At 38.3% G+C, this 24,377-nt stretch overlaps 1 protein-coding gene across 3 annotated transcripts; it reads right to left on the bottom strand.

The window, feature by feature from the left end:
- Positions 1–403: 403 nt before the first annotated feature.
- ZNF461 (zinc finger protein 461) lies at positions 404–24,354 on the bottom strand. Of its 3 annotated transcripts, XM_046681224.1 has the most exons (6): positions 22,785–24,354; positions 21,144–21,235; positions 13,336–13,377; positions 12,055–12,181; positions 11,157–11,252; positions 404–2,074 (listed from the first exon to the last, which is right to left on the bottom strand). In XM_046681224.1, the coding sequence occupies exons 4-6, from the start codon at positions 12,170–12,172 to the stop codon at positions 684–686; spliced, it is 1,605 nt and encodes a 534-aa protein (XP_046537180.1). In that variant the 5' UTR covers positions 12,173–12,181; positions 13,336–13,377; positions 21,144–21,235; positions 22,785–24,354; the 3' UTR covers positions 404–683. The 3 variants fall into 3 exon arrangements, with proteins under 3 accessions (XP_046537180.1, XP_046537177.1, XP_046537179.1); XM_046681221.1 differs by lacking the exon at positions 13,336–13,377; XM_046681223.1 differs by lacking the exons at positions 13,336–13,377; positions 21,144–21,235.
- Positions 24,355–24,377: the final 23 nt, after the last annotated feature.

Here is a 24,377-nt window from a genome sequence, read left to right on the forward strand (position 1 = left end):
AAGGAAGATTGTCCCTGAGCTAACATCTATGCCAATCTGCCTCTATCTTGTATGTGGGACGCCGCCACAGGATGGCTTGGTGAGCGGTGTATAGGTCTGCACCTGGGATCTGAACCTGCAAACCCCAGGCCGCTGAAGTGGAGCACACAAACTTAACCACTACACCACCGGGCCAGCCCCCTAAAGTGTCCATTTTAAACAAAAAACTATGAGACATACAAAGAAATAGGCCCCTCCATGACTATTTACTAAGTGACAAAGGCAAATTGCCATGAAGTATGTCACTATAGGAGGTAAAACCTCTTCCACACACATGCAGTAAACCTTCATATGTGCAGGTACGTCAGAGCACGAAGAAAGGAGCAACATACACATATTGGATATCTCAGGCATTTGTGGGATGGGGAGAAATTGTTTTCATTTTATTTTTGCCACACTTCACTGGTTTCCACAAAAACAAACAATTTTATAAAATTTATTTCCAATAGTGGTCACTACAATAACTCGGAAACAACATTGAAGATAGCAATTTTTATCTTTTAATAACTTTTCCATTTTCCCACTTGAAAAAATAAATTTGACCTTCAAGGTTTACTGAAATAAATCAATACTAATGAAATTCAGTATTTTACCAAGCTTTCCCTTAAAAAAAAAAAAGAAAATGTGTAATTCCAAAAATCATTTCAGGATGCTAGACTAGCATGGGGGGAGAAGAGAGGAAACCTTACTGGCGTCTCAACAGTATGAAGTGTCTGATGTAGATTAAATTGTAAGCTATGATTAAAGGCCTTCCCACACTCATAAGGTCTCTTCCCAGAATGAATTCTCTGATGGTGTGAGAAGCTTGAATGATAGCTAAAGGCCTTCCCACATTCCTTACATTCATAGGGCTTCTCACCGGTATGAATTCTCTGATGTTGAATAAGGTGTGAATGAAGTCTAAAGGCCTTTCCACATATCATACATTCATGAGGTTTCTCACCAGTATGAATTCTCTGATGTCTTTTGAGGTGTGAGCACTGTCTAAAAGTCTTCCCACACTCCTTACACTCATAGGGTTTCTCACCAGTATGAATCCTCTGATGCAGGGTAAGCTGTAAGCCATCGCAAAAGGCCTTCCCACATTCACTACACTCATAAGGTTTTTTGCCAGAATGAATTTTCTGATGGTGAGAGAAACTTGAGTGATAGCTAAAGGTCTTTCCACATTCTCTACATTCATAGGGTTTCTCACCAGTATGAATTCTCTGATGTATGGTAAGGTGGGAGCGATGCCTAAAGGTCTTTCCACATTCTTTACATTCGTAGGGTTTCTCTCCAGTATGGAGCCGCAGATGTTCAGTAAGTTGAAAGCCACGAATAAAAGCCTTCCCACATTGCTTACATTCATAGGGTTTTTCACCAGTATGAAGTCTCTGATGTTGAGTAAGTTGTGATCGCTGCCTAAAGGCCTTCCCACATTCCTTACATTCATAGGGTTTCTCACCAGTGTGAATTCTCTGATGGAGAATAAGTTCTGAGCCATAATTAAAGGCCTTCCCACATTCTTTACATTCATAGCGTTTTCCACCATTATGAATTTTCAGATGTTTAAATTGTGAGCAATGAATAAAAGCCTTCCAGCATTCCTTACATTCACTGCACTTGTTACTATTTTGAATTCTCTGTTGTTCAGTAAGGTATGATGTATTAACAGTTTCTGCACATTCCTTACATTCAGAAAGTTTTTCTTTAGAATGAGTTCTTTTGTGATGACTAAAGAATAAATGGTAACTGAAGTTTCTTCTACATTCTGTACATTCAAAGATTTTCTGTCTATTATAAAATTCCTGAGTGAGTAAAGTATGTTGGCTAAATATGGGCACGTGTTCACGGTTGATAATAAACTGCCTGAAATAGCCCTCCTGTTGTCCCTGTTGTCTCTCAAACTGAATTTTGCATTCCCAAATATCTCTGAAAATGTACTTCTCAGGATTATGGCTTTTAAATTGTTCCATGATTGCCCACTGGGATGATTCTGTCTCATAAATTCTTTTTGGAGATAACTTCTTGGGCTTACACCTGGACACCAAGTCTGAAAGATAAGAAAGACAATTTAATTGTTGGTTTTGTGTTACAAGAGAAATAAAATATCTATGGTACAAAAGAGAGATAACTGAAAATAATTCACATAAGAAATGAAAGGTTTGGAGAGCTCTTAAATATCGTAATGCAATCGAATGAAAAAATGGTAAGGAGGACACAGAGAAATGAGAGCTCATGATAAAAGTGAGGGAGTTAGTTAACAAGTCAAGGCAATTATTCTGAAATTTTGATCTGCCTCAGAATCACCTTGGGAACTTGTTGCAAGTATGGATATTAAGGAAACATTCTAGATCAACTGAATCAGAATTGACCAGAGTCAGTTTTGGAATGAGATCAACTCACTCAGAATCTACAAGAGGCAGCCGGCCCCGTGGCCCAATGGCTAAGTTCGAGTGCTCCATTTTGGCAGCCCAGAGTTTCACCAGTTCGGATCCTGGGCACGGACATGGTACTGCTCATCAGGCCATGCTGAGGTGGCGTCCCACATGCCACAACCAGAAGGACCCACAACTAAAATATGCAACTATGTACTGAGGGGATTTGGGGAGAAAAATAAAAAGCGGGGGAAAAAAAGAAGATTGGCAACAGTTGTTAGCTCAGGTGCCAATCTTTAAAAAAACAAACATACATATGTATATATATACATGTGTGTGTGTGTGTGTGTATATATGGAATAGCCAAAACATTCCTGAAGAAAAACAAAGTCAGAGAACTTCTCTGACCTATGATAAAGAATTATCATCAAGACTTGTAAATTAAGACAGTGTGGTATTCACATAGGGCTTGACCCATGCAAAGACCAGATACAGACCCACATAGGATACACAGCAGAAGGGTGAGAAGAAAAAATAAATTATTTAATGAATGATATTAGAACAACTAGCTATAGATATGAAAAAACAATTACCTCTGATCCCTACCATACACCATAAATACATAAAGATAAACTCTAAATGGATTAAAGACTTAGAGAAGTTAAAGGAAAAACTGTAAAGCTTATGGGAAAAAATAAGGATATAAATATGAAAAACACCTCAAGGTAGAATGGATATCTTAAAGACAAAAAGGCTAACTAGAAAAGAGATAAACTAAAAGAAAAATGGGAATAAAATCTGAATAGGCATTTCACAGAAGAGGAAACACCAATGTTAAATAATCATACGCAAAAATGCTCAAACTCAGGAAGCAAAGGAATTCAAATTAAAATATAATGAAATACAATTTCATATTCATTACAGTGGTAAAAATTAAAATGTCTACGAATTTCATCTGTTGTTAAGATGAACCACCAGAATTATCACACACAGCCAGCAGTAACATAAATTAGTACCAACACTGAGGAAAAGAATTTAGTGTAATATAACGTTGAAGATGTACATGTTCTATGATGTGGCAATTCTAATTCTAGTAAATAGCCTGAAGAAAATCTTGTAGGGAGACATGTGTAAGAATAGTCATAGCACCATTGTATATATTAGCAAAATTTACAAACAATCCAAATTATAACAGCCAGAAAATTGTGGGATGGAATATTAAACAGCTGTGAAAATGAACTCAGGCATAAAACAGTATGGGAAAATTATTAGAAACCATGTGGTACGAAATAACCAAATCACAGAAGAGACATAAGCATTATCATTTTTAAAAACTCAAAAACAAGCAAAACACAATAAGATAGTGTTTAAGGGCATACACAAGTGTGGTAAACTATTAAAAAACAGAATAGTCATAACAAAATTCAAGATTATGGTTATCTCTGGAGATGTAGCAGGGGATGGGATCAAGGAGAAGCATGCAGGTAGCTTCCTGGCACTGATAACACTCAGCTCTTAACAACTCACCAGACAGATAAGATACCTCAGATTAAATGAAACATTCCATTCTCTCTGGAAAACACCATGACAAGACGCAGAAAGCTCCGTGGTACCAGCTAGTGGGCTACACGCATTCCAAGCTGATCTTAATAGCCAAGTTGCGTGTCTGCCAGAAGTCAGTTGTATTTGTTCCCCTCCTTGTTTATACCACTAGATGAAATGAGTGTGAAAACCAGCTGTTTCACTAAGCTTACTTCTTTGGAAAGACCGGATAATGGCAATTACTTAAGAAAAAGCAAAAATAAAAACTGCTACAAGAAAAAGACTGGCTTTGGGAGGAACAAAAATGAAGTGCTGTGCACTTACATTGTCTATATGATCTTCCTCTTTAGAGAAATCAAAGCAAATCAAAGCAAATATCACAGAAAATGCATATTCTAAGGTTCATTTTATTTATTATTTTACTGAGGTCATATTGGCCTATAGCATTGTGTAAATTTCAGGTGTACATTATTATATTTCAGCTTCTCTATAGACTGCGTCACGTTCACCACCAATTGTCTAGTTTTCATCCGTGACCATACATATGTGCCCCTTTACCCCTTTCTTCCTTCTGCCTCCCCCTTCCCCGCTGGTAACCAACAATCTGTTTCTCCTTATCTATGTGTTTGTTTATCTTCCACTTGTGAGTGAAATCATACAGTATTTGTTTTTCTCTGACTGATCTAAGGGTAATTTAAAAAAGATTTAAAATCTCAACCACACAGATTGTGTAGACTCACATTCCCCTGCTTCTTCCCCTAAATATAACTAAAAATCCTAGAAATTACCTACCAGACAAGAACAAAGGAACTTTAAAAGATGGAATGAAGAAGGTAGACTGGTTAGGATTCTCTGGACTTGAGGAATTACCACATGATAAGTTCCGTGGGATTTCTTTTTATCTCCCATATACCCCTATAACAGGCACTGAAGAGGCCTACACACACACACACACACACACACACACACACACACAAATCAAGATATAAGTCTGTTCTCTTCAGCCAAATGACCAGGAACATGCAAGCCCTACAGACCTAGTAGGATCCCCGGCCCCTCTGCACAACCTGGGCCCCAGCAACAGTTTCATCAGCCAGCTGCAGGAGCAGCAAGAAGTCCCAGTGCCTGATCCACCAGTAGCAGCAGCAAGAGGAAGTCTCTCGCTGTCCCAGCCCCCACTTCACAACCAGGGCATTGGCTGACAGATCAATCCACTCAGAAGGGCAGCATTAGCAGAGTCTTGCATCTCCCCACTCGCCACTCAGTGGCATAAGGAAATCCATGCCCAGTGGTGTCTATATCTGCCTCTCCCATTCTGCAGAAAGTGGCCCAGCTACAGTGGGTGTCTGTGGAAGCTTTCTGTCCTTGCAGACAACACCATCAGGGATTGAGTAGGAGCTCCAGCAGTACCAGAGGTATGAAGATCAGAATAACATTGCAAGGGCTCTGAAAACTAAGCTGCCATTAGAACTAAAACCTGCAAAAGTAGGCCAGATCTATACACTAAGCCTAACAGGGTGACCACCTGCTAAAATAGAAGATTTAAATAAAATCAAGACTCTCTGAACATGGTAACTAAAATGTCCAGACACACTGAAAATCATACCGAAAGCCAGGAAAACCAAAGTCTGAAGGAGAAAAGATAATCAACTGATACCAATACCAAGATGAATCAGATGTTGGAATTATCTGAAGGATTTTAAAGCAGTCTTCATAAAAAGGCATTGACATTCCAAATTCTCTTGAAACAAATGAAAAAACAGAATATCTCAGAAAAAATAGTGGTTATAAAAGGAACTAAATGGAATGAAAAATATAATAACCATTATAAAAGACACACTGAATGATCTTAAGAGCAGAGCAGAGATGACAGAGGCTAAATTCAGTGAACTTAAAGACAGAATTCACTTAATCTGAACAACAATTTAAAAAACACACTTAAAGAAAAAGAACAGAACCTCAATCCCTGTGGGACAATAACATATCATATGATTACCAGAAAGAGAAGAGAAAAACTGTGGGACTGAAAAAGTATTCAAAGAAATAATGGTTAAAAACTTCTCAAATTTTGTACAAGACACATATCTACAGATTTAAGAAAGTGAGTAAATTCCTAATAAGAAAAATCCAAAGAAACCAAAACCAAGATATACATTTCTGAAAGCTGGACAAAGAAAAAATCTTAAAAAATAGAGAGAAACATACATTATATATTGATAAGAAAGAAACATCAATTTGAAAGACTATGGATTTCTCATGTGAAACCATGGAGACCAAAAGGAAGTGACACAATACTTTCTTAAGTGCTGAAAGAAAAGAACTGTCAATCTCAAATTTCACACCCAGTGAAACTATCCTTAAGGAATGAAGAAGAAACAAAAGGCATTCTCAGACAGAGGAAAACTAAGAGAATTTGTTTTTGCAGACTTGCCCTTAAAGAGTGGCTAAAGGAAGCTCCCCAACACAAAGAAAATGATAATAGAAGAAGGTTGAGACCTTCAGATAGAAAAGAACAATAAGGGCTGGCCTGGTGGTGCAACAGTTAAGTGCGCACGTTCCACTTCTCGGCGGCCTGGGGTTCTCTGGTTTGGATCCCGGGTGCGGACACGGCACTGCTTGGCAAAAGCCATGCTGTGGCAGGCGTCCCATGTATAAAGTAGAGGAAGATGGGCATGGATATTAGCTCAGGGCCAGTCTTCCTCAGCAAAAAGAGGAAGATTGGCAGTAGTTAGCTCAGGGGTAATCTTCCTCAAATAAAAGAAAAGAAAAGAAAAGAACAATCGAATAGGCAGAAATAGAAGTAAACATAATAGACTATCCTTCATCCCATGAGTTTCTTTAATCCTATTTTATAATTGAAACAAAAATTATAACACTATCTCATGTGGTGATCAATGTCTGTAGAAGAAATACTTAAAACAATTATACTAAAATTGGGCAGGGTAAAGAGACCTAATGGATGTAAGGTTTCTGCACTTCACTTGAAGTGGTAAAATGTCAACACCAGCAGATTATGATTAAGTATGTATACATATGGTAATACCTAGAACAGACACTAAAAACAACAAAAAAAAAAACCCCAAAGCAATATATTAAAAACATTATAAATACATAAAAATGGAACTCTAAAAATATTTGAGTAATTCATAGGTAGGAAAAAAAAAAAAAGAAACAGAAGAACAGGAAATAGAAGGAACCAGTAGAAAACAACAAAAAGGCAGACTTAAGCCCTAACATATCAATAATTACTTTAAATGCAGATGGTCTAAATCACCAATTAAAAGACAAATTGGCAAAATGGACAAAAACCATGGTGACTACAAGAAACTCCTTTCAAACATAATGATACAGTGAAGTTGAAAGTAAAAGGATGGAAAAATATACATCATGTAAACATTACTCAAAAGAAAGTAGAAATAGCTATATTAATATCAGATAAAGTAGACTTTGGAGTAAAGAAAACTAATAACCACCACCAACAGAGCTTCAAAATACATGAAGCAAAAACTGATACAGCTGAAAGAAGAAATACACAAATTACAGTTATAGCTGGGGACTCAAGTATCCTACTCTCAGCAATTGACAGAACTACTACACAGAAAATCCACAAGGATACAGAAGAGCTGAACAAGACCATCAACCAATAGGATGTAATTAACATTTATGGAACGTGCTGCCCAACAGCAGAATACACAGTGTTTTTAAGCACACACTGAACATTCCCCAAGACAGACCATGTTCTGGGTCATGAAGCAAACCTTAAATTTAAAAGAATCAAAATCATATTGAGTATGTTCTGCAATGTATATAGTAAAGAATTTAACCTTACTTAAAGAGAGGTCTGGGTTTTGTCTTCATCTCCAGGGAAGTAATCTCTACAAAGAGTGTCTTTGTTTATGTGGAGCCATGGCCACCAGACATTCTAATAATGGGATTTATGTTGGAGGCTTTGAGCCATGTGGCAGGAATTCTCCTCTGGAGAGACTGAGACTAAAGGTATCAGCTCTACCTCCTCAAGGGCTGGAAATTATAAGTCAGCTACATGGACAGCCAACAAGGAGCCCTAGTAAAAATTCTAGATATCAAGGCTCAGGTGAGCTTCCCTATTTGGCAATACTCCATGCATACTATCACACACAGTTGATGGGAAAAGTCAGCACTGTCCATGACCCCACTGGGAGAGGACAACTGGAAGCTCTGCATTCAGAACTCTCGCAGGCTCAGCCCTATGTACTTCTTCCCTTGGCTGATTATAATCTGTATCCTTTTGCTGTAATAAACTGTAACTGTGAGGATGACAACTTTCTCTGAGTTCTATGAATCCTTCTAGTGAATTATCAAAGCTGAAGACGGTCTTGGGAACACCTGAAATTGCAATTGGTGTCAGAAGTGAAAGACTCTTGTGGAAAGCTCCCTCTAACCTTCACATGAGACCATAATGGAATCAAACTATAAATCAATAAAAGAAAGACAACAGGAAAATTTCCAAACACATCCAAATAACATTTCTACATAATCCATGGGTGAAAGAGAAAATCTCAAAGAAAAAAATTGTTAAAGGATTATAATGACATATATATATCCTCTATATGCAGGGATATATATATATCTATCTAGAGAACCTAAAGAACTCTGAAAATTCAACAGTAAAAAACCAATCAGATTTGAAAATGGGCAAAAGATATGAATAGACATTTCAGTGAAGAGGATATACAGATGGCAAATAAACACATGAAAAGATGTTCAACATAATTTTCCATTAAGGAAATTCAAATTAAAACCACAATGAAATATCACTATCCGCCTATAGTATGGCTAAAATGAGAAACAGATATAACATGAAATGCTGGCTAGGATTCAGTGCAACTTGGGACCACTCACACATTGCTGATGGGAATGTAAAATGGTACAACCATTGTGGAAAACAGTGTGGCAGCTTACCATACCACCCAGCAATTACATGCTTGAGCTTTATCCCAGACTTATTTACACACACAAACTTTTACATGAATGTAAGGAACATATATATATATATGTGTATGTTTATGTTCATATATACGTGTGTGTGTTCATTACATTCATGTACTATATATAAACATGAGACAGAGAAAAAAAGTCAATCTCAAAAGGACACATTCTGCAGGATTCCATTTGTGTAACATTCATGAAATAACATAATAATATAGATGTAGAACAGATTAGTGGCTGCCAAGGGCTAAGAATAAGGGAGGATGGGTGTAGCTATAAAGAGGTAACACGAGGGAGTCACGTGGTGATGGTACTGTCTAGCATTTTGACTACTGCAGTGGTGATACAAATCTCTATGTGATAAAACTGCACAGAGCTATACACACACACAGACACATACACAACTGAGTGCATGTATAACTAGTGAATTCTGAATAAGTTTCTATGGATTGTACCAATGTCAGTTTCTCAGTATGATATTGTATTGTAGTGTGTAAGATGTTAACATTGTGGGAGGCCAGAGGAAGGGCACATGGGACGTCCCTGTTCATTTCTTTGCAATCTCCTCTGAATCTAAAATTATTTCAAAATAAAAGTTTTAAAAAAGAAATCATCACACCTATGCAAAAGGAAAGGCCTGGCCAGGCATCAAAAATTGATAAAGGAATGACATCTTTAAATGAAAACAAAACACTTAGGAGAGTATGTATCAGTTTTCCATGACTCTGTATTCATTTCTTAGCACTGCCATAACAAAGTACCACAAACTGCTGGCTTAAAACAATAGAAATATACTCTCTCACAGTTCTGGAGTACTACAACGAGTCACAGACGTCATCAAAGACCTCTAAACTGTAGAATGAACCTGCTCTTGGCCTCCAGGACCCTACATCTTCCTAGATGAACTCCTTCCTTCTGAATCATCCCTCTGCCATCTCTACCTCCTCAATGTAGTAATTTTCTTTGACTTTCCCAATTTCCAATCAATCTTAGTTTTCATAAGTATTCCATTAGAACATCTATTCACATGTTCTTGATCCATTGAAAATGTCTTTATAACACTTTAAAAAAATGTATTCCCATCACCTAGCAAAGCAAAACTTGCATGATTTTTTTTTAAAAAGATAAGAGGGCTGGCCCGGTGGTGTAGTGGTTAAATTTGTATGTTCCACTTTGGATACCCAGGGTTCCCGGGTTCAGATCCTGGGCACAAACCTACACACTGCTCATCAAGCCATGCTGTGGTGGTGTCCCACATACAAAACAGAGGAAGACTGGCACAGATGTTAGCTCAGTGACAATCTTCCTCAAGTAAAAAGAGGAAGATTGGCAACAGATATTAGTTCAGGGCCAATCTTCCTCACCAAAAAAAAGAGAGAGAGAGAGCGAGCGAGAGAAAGAAAAGAAAAATTAAACATTCTGTTGATTGCATCCTTTGATGAACAGAAGTGTTTAATTTTTTTTAAAGATTGGCACCTGAGCTAACATCTGTTGCCAATCTTTTTTTTCCTTTCCTTCTTCTTCTCCCCAAAGACCCCCAGTACATAGTTGTATATTCTAGTTGTGAGTGCCTCTGGTGGTGTTATATGGGATGCTGCCTCAGCATGGCCTGATGAGTGGTGCCATGTCCACACCCAGGATCCAAACCAGTGAAACCCCGGGCCGCCAAAGTGGAGTGTGTGAACTTAACCACTCGGCCATGGGGCCAGCCCCCAGAAGTTCTTAAATGTGAGGTACTCTCATTTGTCTATTTTGCTCTGGTTACCTGTGTCTTGGTGTCATATCCTAGAAATCAGTGCCAAATCCAACGTCATGAAGCTTTCCATTTTCTTCTAGGTGTTTTATAGTTTTGAGTCTTACATTTAGTTCTTGATCCATTTTGAGTTAATTTTTATGTATAGCATAAGGTAAGGATCCAACTTTATTCCTTTGCATGTGGATATCCAGTTTTCTCAACAGTGTTTATTAAAGATAGTTGTTTCCCCCATTGAATGGTCTTGGCACTCTTGTCTAAAATCATTTGGTGATATATCTGAGTTTATTTCTGGGCTCTCTAGTCTATCTCACTGATCTATATGTCTCTCTGTATGCCAGTACCACACTGTTTGATTACTACAGCTTTGTAATTAAGTTTTAAAATCAGGTTTTCCCTCCTAATCCGTCTAAAATAACCTTACCAGCCCAACATTCTGAGCAGCTGGCCTACTCCTTGAACAGCTTCCTGCTTCCTGATCAATGCTCACTCACCTGGGCACCGTCCTCCTGTCACTTCCCTCACAACCATCCAGGGCTCCTTCCCTTGCTCCAAGGAGGAGATCACAGCTGGCTTACAAACAGAAAGTCCTGGTTATAAGAAAAGAAATGGAGATCAGGTGGAAATGGAAATACCCCAATACTGTGATTTAAAATTGATTTTAAAAAATAAACTATAGGTCAAAATGGTACTTGATAAGGTCTACAGAAGAAAGGAGAAAGGATGAAATATTCATATCAGGTAAACTCAGAATCATAAGAAACAAAGCAAACGAATAGGTAAGAAATGTTATTTAAATTTATTTAAGCTTTCTCTCTTTATTTTGCTATGAGGAAAAAAGAAACTTCCTGAGATACTTATTCTCAGATATTTTTCAATGTTAAATATTTTCCAAGTCACAAAGTTCTTAGAATGTAACTTTCAAATGCAAACTGTTTAAAAGAGAGTACATTTGTTGTAGGAAATGGAAGTGTTCATTTGAGCTGTAACTAGTGACACTTCTTCATCCAGCCCATCATGACATTAATTGGGAAAACTAAAGAGGTTCACATCCAGGACCCATATGATTAGTTTTAACTAGGCTAGTACACCTGCAGCTTTAGGGGCAGTGAAACAAAAGAGAAAGCCTGGTTTCTTTGACCACATCGTGCTTTAATGGTACAGAATTCCAATTCTGCTCCTGAATCATCTGGAAGAAAGTCAGTTATAAGAAAGGACCAGAGGAAGGTGTGAGGATGAGGAAAATGAAGGTGCACATCCATTTAGCTGTGCTCATTTCTACACAAAGAGAAAATTCATCTAGTTATTTGAAAGGTAGCCCTAAAATCTATAGGGGAGAAAGCAGAAATTCCAAGAAACAGCTTCTGAATTATTAGAGGCAGCTAACTTTACCCAGTGAAACCAAGTTGCTGTAGTTCTCCAACATCACGTCTTTGTACAAATTCCTCTGTGCGGGGTTCAGGCACTCCCACTCCTCCTGAGACACATCTATAGCCACATCTTGGAACATCACCAACCCCTGAAATGGCAAATCGCAGTCATGTTTTTGAAATTATAAGAAACATTTTACAAAAGGAAGAAGAGGTGCTAAAGGAGGCAGTGCAGGAAAGCACGGGATAGTGAGTGTTATACACTAAGGCTGGGTGACACGGGCGAAAGAGGAACTTAAGGAGACTGAAGCAGAGTGCCTACGTGCTCTTAAACAATTAAGACACATCCTCTTGCACAGAGTGGAAAACTTCTGTTTATCAGTCATCTAGAAATTAAGAAAATAAGCAGAGATTTCCAACTAAGTTAAATAGTTGGAAAATTTGAATCTTTCCAGAATATCTTACAAAAATATCCATATTGAGAAAAAGGACTTGAAGATTTTTTTTTCATCATTATGACTATCATGTCAAAACCATTTTTACTTTTCATGCAAATTCTTACGTAAACATCTGGTGCAGATTGTATTTTCCAAAAACAGACAGAGCAACATCTCCCACCCCATATGCTCTTCTTCAATGTAATCTTGTCCTGCCCCCTACCCACCCACCATTGGTGTGGGGTCGATGTCCTCTGCCCTCGAACCTGAACCTGGGAGAACACTTGTGACTTACTGAACTTGTAGAGTATAGCAGAAGTGACTATGTGACTTGTGACGCTAGATTACAAAAATGTCTCATACTTCTGTCTTACTCTCTTGGGACGCTTGTTCTTGAAGCCCAGTCACCATGTTCCTAGGAAGCCCAAGCAGCCCATGGAATAGCTCATGTGAAAAGGAAGGACAGCCCCCAAACCGCAGCCCTGACTGAGCTCCTAGCTCACATGCAGCAACAACTTGCAAGCAGGTGAGGGAGCCAGCTTGAAAGTGGATCATCCAGCTCCCAGTCAGGCCATCACAGCTGATCCCATGTCAGAACAGCAGTGAGCCATCCCTACTCAGTCCTGTTCAGACTGCAGATTTGAGAGCCAAACTATGATTATTGTTATTTTAATCTACTAAGTTTTGGGGTGGTGATGTAGCAAAAATAGTAGCTTAACATCTTTTTTCCTTAATTGGTAGCATAACATTTGATCTTATAAATAAAGATCTCATAAACTTGGACTTGTACGGTGGACAAAATCTCTCAGGTCTTTTCTAAGGCATATATCATTCCACTTTTTGCAATTACACCTGGGAGAGCTTACCTGTTATCAGCCAGCACTCTTCCTTGTACACTTTCCGTGTTCCTAAGTTAGAGAATACTGATGTAGAATGATCCAGACTCACACAGACGTGACCTAAGACTAGCATATCCAGTTCAATATAAAATTTGGTTTTGTAACTGGTGCTCATTTATTTCCTGGAAAGACCTTCAATCTTTCTATATGGAAGCACCAATCATATCTCCACCAAATCCTAATGCCTCACAAAGCAAAAAGTCTCTCCACCCATGAGATCAACCTACACCAATTCTCATAATGTCTAATTGAAAAACTCAAAATTGTGGAGAAGTTCAAAGTTTCCCATGTGTAACTGATTAATCATTTTCCCCTGAGGACACCATTTCCTGGGAGGACATCTCAGGTGTGTGGCTGTTTTTCCTCCTACAATCTTCATACCACTGTCCTCCCTGCCCCTTTGCTTGTATCAGACAACTGTCCCTCAGTCTCTAAAATCTAATGTCATCACTGCATCAGACTATACTATGCATTCTCTCTCCCTGTTGCAGTGATTTGTTGACATCCAGATTTCTGCCCCTCAGGAATTTTAGCTCCTGGCTCAGTGTCCCTATCTCCAACACTACTGCTACCTTAATTCTCAGTGATTCAAATATCCACATACCTATTCCTTCTAGTATCCTGGCCTCCCAGTTCCCTGACTTCCTCTCTACTTCAATGATCTTGTCTTCCACCATAGTTCACTCACTTCTTATGTCACTACTCTAGACCTCATCATTAGTAGTAACTGCAACATCTGCAAAATATCGAGTAATCCTTCTCTCTGGTCACCTTTATGCTGTCACTCACCACTCTCATACCTCTTCTCCCCTTAAATTCTGTGTTCAGCTAATCACCCAACTTTACAATCACTCCCAATGTGAACTCTCCCTCTAGAGGGCCCAGAAATAAACCCACACATATATGGTCAACTAATTTACAACAAAGGAGCCAAGAATATACAATGAGAAAGGACAATCTCTTCAATAAATGGTATTGGGAAAACTGGACAGCCACATGCCAAAGAATGAAACTTCACCACTGTCTTACATCATACACAAAAATCAACTCAAAATGGATTAAAGACTTGAAAATAAAACCTGAAGCCACAAAACTCCTAGAAGAAAATATAGGTAGTAAGCTCCTTGACATTTGTCTTGGTGATCATTTTTTTGCGTGTGTGAGGAAGACTGGCCCTGAGCTAACATCTGTTGCCAATCCTCTTTTTGCTGGAGGAAGACTGTCGCTGAGCTAACATCTGTGTCAGTCTTCCTCTATTTTGTATGTGGGATGCTGCCACAGCATGGCTTGATGAGCATGTGTAGGTCTGCCCCCAGGAACTGAACCTGGGCCACCGAAGTGGAGCACACGAACTCAACCACTACACCACCAGGCCGGCTCCCAATGATGATCTTTTTGAATTTGACACCAAGAGCAAAAATAAATAAGTGGGACTACATCAAACTAAAAAGATTTTTCACAGCAAAGGAAACCACCAAGAAAATGAAAAGGCAACCTACAGAATGGGAGAAAAATTTGCAAAACATGTATCTGATAAGGAGCTAACATCCAAAATATGTAACTCATACAACTCAATAGGAAAAAAAAAAATCTGATTAAAAAATGGATAGAGAATCAAATAGACATTTTTCCAAAGAAGCCATACAGATGACCCACAGGTACACGAAAAGGTGCTCAACGTCACTAATCACCAGGGAAATGGAAACCAAAACCACAGTGAGATATCACCTCACGCCTGTTAGAACAGCTGTTATCAAAAAGACAAGACATAACAAGTGTTGGTAAGGATGTGGAGAAAAGGGAACCCCTGTGCACCATTGGTGGGAATGTAAATTGGTCCAGCCACTATGGAAAACAGAATAGAGGTTTTTCAAAAAATTAAAAATAGAACTACCATGTGATCCAGCAGTTCCACTTCTGAGTATTTATCTGAAGAAAATGAAAACAATAACTCAAAAGATATCTGCACTCCATGTTCACTGCAGCATTATTTACAACAGCCAAGACGTGGAAACAAGCTAAGTATAATCCTGCCATTTGCAACAACATGGATGGACCTTGAGGCCACTATGCTAGGTGAAATAATTCAGAAAGAAAAAGACAAATACCATATGATCTCACTTATATGGGGAATCTAAAAACAGAAAACAAAAAGTCAAACTTATAGATACAGAGAATAGATTGGTGGTTGCCAGAACTGGGAGGAGGTGGGTGGGTGAAATGGATGAAGGTGGTCAAAAAGTATAAACTTCCAGCTATAAAATTAATAAGCCCTGAGGATACAATGTACAGCATGGTGACTATAGTTATTAATACTGTACAGTATATTCGAAAGTTGCTAAAAGAGTAGATCTTAAAAGTTCTCATCACAAGAAAAAATAATTTTAAGTATGTGTGGTGATGGATGTTAACTAGACTTACTGTGGTGATCACTTCATAAGTGACAATATGTATATTAAAGCATTATGTTGCATACCTGAAACTAACATAATGTTATGTGTCAATTATATCTCAGTTAAAAAAAATCCCTATCTTTAGCTTACTGATTTGAAATGTCACTTTTATCACAGGTTAAATTACCGTATTTCTGGATGTTCTATTCTGTTCCCTTGATCTATTTATGCTCCAGTGCCATAATGCTTTAAGTATTATGCTTTACATTATGTATAATTATAAGTAATTATCTGATAAAGCTAATTTCTTTTCTTCAGAAGAGATTAACAGAATCCAGAGTCAACAATATACAATGTTTAGTATATAATAAAAGATTAATAGAAATGATTACTAGTAAAGATTACTAGAAATGAAAAAAAGGAAATGTGACCCATACTCAAGCAAAAATCACTTGGGCCAGCCCTGGTTGCTTAGTGGTTAAGTTTGGTGTGCTCTGCTTTGGCAGCACGGGTTCGGTTCCTGGGTGCAGACCTACACCACTCATCTGTCAGTGGCCACATGTTAGCTCAGGGTGAATCTTCCTCAGCAAAAAGTAAAGAAAAGAAAAGAAAAGAAATCACTTAATATAAAATATCCACAAATGATTCAGACGCTGAAATTAGCAGACAAAGACTTGTGAAATTTAGGTATTTTAAAAAAGAACCAAAGGCAAATCCTGAAATTGATAAATGAACTATCTGAAATAAAAAATTAGTTTGATGGGATCTATAGCAGATTAAACACAGTAAAAGAAAAGATCACTAAACTTCAGGACAGGTCTCTAGGAATCACCCACTGAAGCCCAGAGAAAAAAGATTCAAAAAAGAAGTGAACAGAGCCATAATGACCTATGACCCAAGTTACATAAATACAAAGAAACTACACCTATGCTCATTATAATAAAACTTCTGAACACCAAGGATAAGGAAAAAAATCTTAAAAGCAGCCAGACCTTCTCCCCCAAAAAAGATACATCACACAGAGGGGAACAACAATACAAATCAAAGATTAATTCTCATTAATAACAATGGGGGCAAGAAGACAACAAAACACTATCTATAAAATGCTGAAAAAAAGCTGTCAACCTATAATTCTATAGCCAACTAAAATCCTTTAAAATGAAAGTGAAATAAAGTTTGGGGTATTTTGGTTTGTTTTTGAGACCAAAAAAATAGCTGAGAGGATTCTTCACCAGAAGCTATGTCCTACAAAAAATGTTAAAGGAAGTTCTTTGGGTGGAAAAAAAATTGATACTAGGTAAACATTTCCATCCACAGGGAATGAAGAGTGCCAGAAATGGTAAATTTGGATGTAAATAAAGATATTATTTTCATTTCATGATTTATTTAAAAGATAACTGACTATGTAAAGGAGAAAAAGCATGTGTGGTTTAAACATATTTATAAATACAATATACAACAATAATAGCAAAGAAGATGGGAGCGGGAAATAGAAGTATTCAGCTGTAAGATTTCTGCGTTATATGTGAAATTGTATAAAATTACTGGAAGACTCTAGTAAGATTGTTTCTTTAAAGGCACACTGGATACTTTAGAACAAGCCCTAAAACAGTAAAAACAGTACAGCTAATAATGCTATGATGGAGATAAATGAAATACTAAAAAATACAAGACTAATCTAAGAGAAAGCAGGAAAATAGAAAAAAAAGGAAGAAAGAAGGGATGACAAGATGATCGATTAAAACCTAATAATTACATTCAATTTAAAGTCAATCTAGAGGTCAGCAAACTTTTTCTGAAGAGTCAGACAATAAATATTTTAGGCTCTGTGAGTCACATACAGTCCCTATCACATATTTTTCTGTTGGTTTATCTATTTATAACCCTTCAGAAATGCCAAACCATTTTTAGCTTGAGGGCGATACAGAAACAGGCTGTGGACTGGCTGTGGCTGGCATGCTATAGTTTGCCAGCCCCTGGTCTAGATACTTGAAGGCAGAGAGTGTCTGACTGGATAAAAAAGTAGAATCAAACTATATGGTCTTACTTGAGATATAGTTAAAGCAGGTTAAAATAACAGGATGAAAAAAAAGATATGCCATGAAACAACAGTAAAAGGAAGCTGAAGCAGTTACACTAATGAAGAGAGTAGAATTCAAGAAAAATAATATCACCAAAAGGAATATTTCATGATAAAGGGGTCAAATCATCAAGAAGACAGCAATCCTAAATATGCATGTACCTAATAACAGAGCTTCAAAATACATAAAGCAAAAACTGACAGAACTGTAACAGACGAATTCACAATGTTTCAACAGTTCTCTCTCAGTAATTCATACGCCAAGTGATAAAAAATCAGTGAAGACACAGAATAGTGTATCATCACTACAAACAACTTGACCTAACTGATAAAAAGTCTACCCAAAAACAGTATAATACCAACTTTTTTTTCAAGTGCACATGGAATATTCACCAAGATAGTCCACATTTTGGGCCATAAAACAAGTCGCAATAAATTTAGAAGAATTGAAATTACACAATATGTTTTCTAACCACAAAAGAAATAAGTTAAAAATGAATTATCAGAAAAATCTGATAAAGTCCCCAAATATTCGGAAGTTAAAGAACACTCTTCTAAATAACCTATGGGGAAAAGAGGAAAGGGAATTTTAAGCTGGAAAGAGAAGGGAAAATTAACCCAAAGTATGCAGAAGGAAAGAATAAATAAGGTCAGTAATCAATGAAATAGCAAGGGCAAACTAGAAAGAAAAATCAGTAAAACTAAAAGTTAGTTCTTTGAGAAGATCAATAAAATTGATAAAGTGTTAGTGTACTGATCAAGAAAAAAAGACAAATTATCAATATCAGGAATTAAAAAGAGTACCTCACTACATTATATGACAGGCATTTTAAGGATAATAAAGGAATATTATGAACTTTATGCCAATAAATTTGACATCTAAGTTGAAGTAAACTAATTCCTTGAAAGACAAATTACTAAACTGATTCAAGAAGAAATAAAAATCCCCAAAACCCTATATCTATTAAAGAAATTAAAATATCCCCATGAAGAAAACTCCAAACTCAGATGGTAGACTAGTTTTCTACTGCTGCTGCAACAAATCACTACAAATGTTGTAGCTTAAAACAACAAATTTATTACTTTACGGTTCTATAAGTTAGAGGTGCAACAAGGGTTTCAGTGGACTATATCAAGGCGCGCGCCTTTCTGGCATTTCCTGGGAGAGTCCATTTCCTTGCCTTTTCTACCTTCCAGAGGCCACTTATATTCCCTGGCTTGTGGCCCCCTTCTTCCATCTTCAAAGCCAGTAAGGTTGCATTTCTCTAACAGAAGTATGCGTATTCCATCCTCACATCTCCCTCTGACACTGGCTCTTCAGATAATCCAAGATAATCTCCCTACCTCAAAACTCTTAACCACATTTGTGAAGTCTCTTTTGCCATGTAAGGTAACATATTCACAGGTTCCAGGATTAGCATGTAGACATCTTTGGGGGGTCATTATTGCCTACCACAGATGCCTTTACTGGTGAATTCTATCAGACAATAAAGGAAGAAATTATACTAATTCTACAAAAAACTCTTCCATAAAATAGAGGAAGAAAGCCCGTTTTCAGATTTATTTTCTAAATTAAGGTAGGATAAAGACATTTTCACATAAAGACAGCTGAGAAGCTTTGTCACTAGATGATATAAACTATAGGGAATGCTAAGGGAATATCTTCAGGCTAAAGAGAAATGACAACAAACAGAAATTCAGATCTCAAAAAGAGAGAGCAATTGAAAATGGTATATTTGTGCTTTCTCCCATTTCTTTCCTGATTCAAGGGTTAGTGATTTATCTTATAGATTTATCTTATTAGTTATAATTATTTCCTATTCTCTAAAGCCTATAATTTTTATCTTTGTAAATCCCTTCCATATTTCCTAACATATATTTTCATTATTTTTTGTTGGAAGAATTTAAAGCTATAACTTTCCTTTAGAGTCTTGCTTTCACTAAATCCCATGGCTTCCAATATGTATTGCTATCACTGATTACTAGAAATTCTTTACTTTTAGATTCTATTTCTTCTTTGATCTAGGAGTTATTAAAACAGATTTTATAAATTGTTGGCAAGAGTAACTTTATTTTTTCTGATTTTGTTATTAAATTCTAGTTGTATTTCACCGTGTTCAGAGGATACTGTTTATCATTTCTACTTTTTAGACTTTACTGTGGCTTAATATTTTGTCATTTTTTTCCAAATGATTCATGGACACTTGACAAGAATGCACAGTCACTATTATTAGGATACAGAATTTTCTATATTATCAATAAGGTACATTTCATGGAGTATATTATTTAGTACTTCTATATCCTTACTAAATTTTGTCCACTTGGCTTGACTTTGACTGAGAGAGTAAATTAATGTCCCCTACTGCTGGCAAGTGTCAATTTCTTCTTCTATCTGCTCTTCTATTTGCTTTAGGAAGGTTGCTGCTATAATATTTGATGCAAGTGTATTCATAACTATTACATCTTCATTTTGAAATTTACACCTTAGAATTATATAGTGCCCTTCTTTGCCATGTTTAATGGTGTGACAGAGCCTGAATTTTAGTCTGTTTTCTTTTAGTTTCCATTTACCTGATGTAATTTGTCCATTTTTTTATTATCCTTTCTGAATCACGTAAATGTCGGATGTAGAGAGTTAAGTTTTTCTTTATGACTCAATCTGAAAGCCTTTTTCTTTTAATAGGTGAGCTAAAGCTTATATACATTTATTGATAAGACATATATTTGCTCTTTGGTCTTAGTTTTATCATATAATTATTTTGTGTTCATAAGTATACATATATCTATCTATGTAAGTATATATATATCAGTGTGTCTTAAGTCTTGCACTATATAAGTTAGTTATTTTGTGACTCTCTCTCTACAAGTTAAGTTCCACTAGGGATGATTTGTATGTGTCTGATTTTTTTTCCCCACTGATTTATTCCTAGTTACCCAGAAGAGTGCCTATCACATAGTAGGTACTCAATAAATATGTTAATATTTCAAACCAAAGTTCTGACAAGAGAAACATTAATATTTCCCTCAAAAGAAGTATTTCTGTTCTCTCCTTGTGCCTGGCAGAAGACAGCATATGAGAAATGAGGAATGATTAATTGACTAAGTAGATGAACGGTGGTTAGAAAAGAAAGGAGCAAAACAAGGAAAAACCTGAATTTCTGGCACCATCACTTACTCACTCACTAGTAAGTTATTGTAGAAGATCCAGTTAGGTAACAACATCAGGATAAAAAATGCAAATATTCATATGAACTACAGAAAAAAAGAATACTTCAGTTAGGAACAAGAAAATACCAACTTACATGGTCCATGGCTTTTTTTAGAATTCAATGTATTTATTAGTTCTCTTCTTGGTTCCACTTTAGAAGAAAATCAGAGTCCAAAGAAAGTGTTGCTGGATGAGAGCAGTTTAAAAAAAAAAACATAAGATGGTTTTGTCTCTGAGTTCCCAAAGTGCTAATTTAGACTGGCAGTTTTCTTGCCCCTTCATGTCTCCTATTCCTGGTCCCTATACACACATATGTAATAAATCAGAGAGAAGTTGGACAAATCCCAACTTTACTCCAAACAAGGAGGGAACCCAGCTACAGCAGGATGGATTCAGGGAAGACCGGGCCCAAGCTCTTTAGCAGGAGGGATTTAGAGAGGCAGACCAGGGTCCCCACACTACGATGAAATGGACCCAAGTGACCTGCTCAGACCTATCCTGACCAGATCCTCACAGAATTAGGAGGAAAAAGAAAAGGAAATGGATATTATGAAAATATCAGGGAAACAGGAAATGACCCAAAATACCTAATATACCTGTAACAGGAATTTAAAAAATAGAGACTAAAACAACAAAGAAGGAAAAGAAGAAATAAATAGAACAAAAATTTCCGGAGCAAAATAAATAGTGAGTTTTTAGTTTGAAGTACCAGTGAGAATTAAAGAATCAGACCTGGAAGCATCCTGGAAAATCTTTGGCAGTTTAATCCCTGAACACAGACAAAAAGATCTAAATATCTTCTAATAAAAATTACAAAACAATTTGTATTGTAGTCTAATCTTTGGGGAAAAAATTCCTATGTACATAAGCATATATATGCATGTTAAAGAGGGTGAAAGCATTTGCAGTAAAATGTTCAGAGTGGTTGAGAACTATAGATAACTTCTACTTTAAATAATGTAACAAAGGAATGTTAAAACTTAATATGAACATTTCAGATAAGCAGCACCTGATCATTTTAGACACTGTTTTTGAATGTGCAACAGTGCCATTCTTTACTCCTGTTCTAGGCGTTTCTAAGAGGAACGGCAGAAGTAGTGACTTAGAGAATTATGAGACACGAGGCCTTTCTAGGAGCTCAAACTTTGTGTGACCTTGAGTGTGGTGTCGAGCAGACGTTGTCTGTGACCACGGTAACAATGTTTCTATGATTCCTGGTGATATGTGTAAGATCTTCGGGTAACTATTGGGGATGAGTACTAAGTGGGTAGTTTTTTTACCGTATATGTGGCTTTGTCTGGGGCTGTGAGATGATGATACACATGGGATGGATTTTGAGATTTTGGCTTTGTGTCGTGTGTATGAATCTACAGGTGCTACTGGAATGTCTCCCTAACTGCCTGATTGCGTGAGCCTGGGGGTAACGTTTGTGTAAATGCGCTTTTCTTTTATGTAAGTAAATGGGGCTTACACAAATAACCACCCGCAGTCGTGGTCACAATCACATACGAACTCCATTCACACAAACGGTCACGCACACAATTATAGTCACAAAAGCACGATCACGAATCCAGGCGCTGTCACAACAAACACACGAACACTTAGTGCGGACACAAACTCGAGTTTCTCACGCACTCACAGCAACTCAGTCCACCTCCCCCGGGCTGCCCCCGCACTTAGAGGCCTAATAGTCCACACTCCTCCTGCCCGGCCCTGGGGCTCCCGGATTCCTCACCTTCAGCATCCCCAGGAAGGGCTCTGGGCTGAGTCCTGATTCGACTCCAGGTGAGGCTGCAGGCCGAGCCCTGCCTACGAGACAGGACCAGGGTAGCACCTGCCTCTGCAGACCACTCCGCCGCCGGCCCCACCGGAAGTAGGTGCACAGCTGCGGCCTCTGGGAAACGTAGTCCAGGGGAAGGAGGCGGGAGCGAGCGACGTAGGTCCTCTGCCGCTCTTCGGACTGCACCTCAGCAGTTTCACTCCGGTCTGGGTGACGCCGCGACCTCCCCGTCTCCGCGGCTTAGGTCCTGGTTTTCCGTCTCACCTGGGGACCTCGGATCTCTCTGAGGACAGATTTCAGGCTTGGCACAATGGCTGTCCCAGCACCTCAAAGGGGACGCGCGCGTGCGCTGGCTCGGAGTTGTCTGCTGCGGAAGGATCCGGCTCAGGGCGCGCGGTTGCCCTAGATTTGTTTTCTAAGTCCACACGTGTTTTCTAAGTGTGGCCGAGGGTGAGTCTGCTCGAGAGGGAGAGGATGTGTGTCACCGACTGTGCAGGTGGGCAAGCGTGAGGAAATCCGTATGTTAAACGGGTTTGAGACCGTTAGGGATAGCGGATGCGCGGTATGGCCGGGCGGGTTCAGGCGGTGGGCTCGGCCGCCTCGGTGACTGTGACGTGGTGTGACGTGACGAGCCCGTGAGGCCGGGGGGCTGAGGACGCGTGCTTGCCGGCGGCGCCACGCGGCGGCGACCTTGAAACCTCCAGTGGGAGACTGCGCTGGGGCTGCCTGTGACTGGCCGACGGGTTTAGCTGTGGCGTGTGTCCGTAAGTTCCATGGGAGAAGGGGGGCAGCTGGTCTTTCGGGACCGGGAGGGGCCCAGGTGGATGAATCACAGATCCCTGGGGAAGGGCCAGCTGGTCCTGAGCCTTACACGTGTGCTCGGGAGAGGTGTGCGGTGACATTGTGTGCCTGTGTCGGGGAGAGAGAGACCAGTATTGACTGAGAGGGGTGGAAGCTAGTCCAGATTATCTGCCAGAAGGGACAAGTCTATGGGAAAGATTTTTAACCTCGTTGAGAGGCCAGGAACTGCACCTCTAAGTACGATGGGAGCAAATGTATCTGTGAGAACAAGTGGTCGTGTTTGTGTGTGTGAGTCTTGGTCACCTGTGTGAGGTGGTTTGCACCTGAGACTACTGTCCCTGGAAGAGGGCGTTGAGTGAAACAGGTGCAGTATGTGACAGTGGTTTGTGACTGTACCCAAGTCTCCGGATGAACTGTATGACAGTGAAAGAGCAGGTGATTATAACGTTATGACTTTGAAGTTGATATGTGAGGTTTAACTGAGTGTGATTGAGTGGGAGATCATGTGAGAGATTTGGTGTGTTTTTGTGTGTTTGCAACTTAGGCAAGTTAAAATCTCGATGGAAGATTGTGATTGTGATCTGAATGTAGTAACTATATGAGACTGAAATATTATGAATGTGTGAGGTTGAGGATGAGGAGATACCTACTCTAAACCTCACTTTACTTACCTCTAAAAAGATAAGGGTTAAGCTTCTTTTTTTTTTTTTTTTTTTTTAAAGATTTTATTTTTTCCTTTTTCTCCCC

Source organism: Equus quagga, chromosome 13, assembly GCF_021613505.1.
Source record: "Equus quagga isolate Etosha38 chromosome 13, UCLA_HA_Equagga_1.0, whole genome shotgun sequence".
Classification (NCBI taxonomy): domain Eukaryota; kingdom Metazoa; phylum Chordata; class Mammalia; order Perissodactyla; family Equidae; genus Equus; species Equus quagga.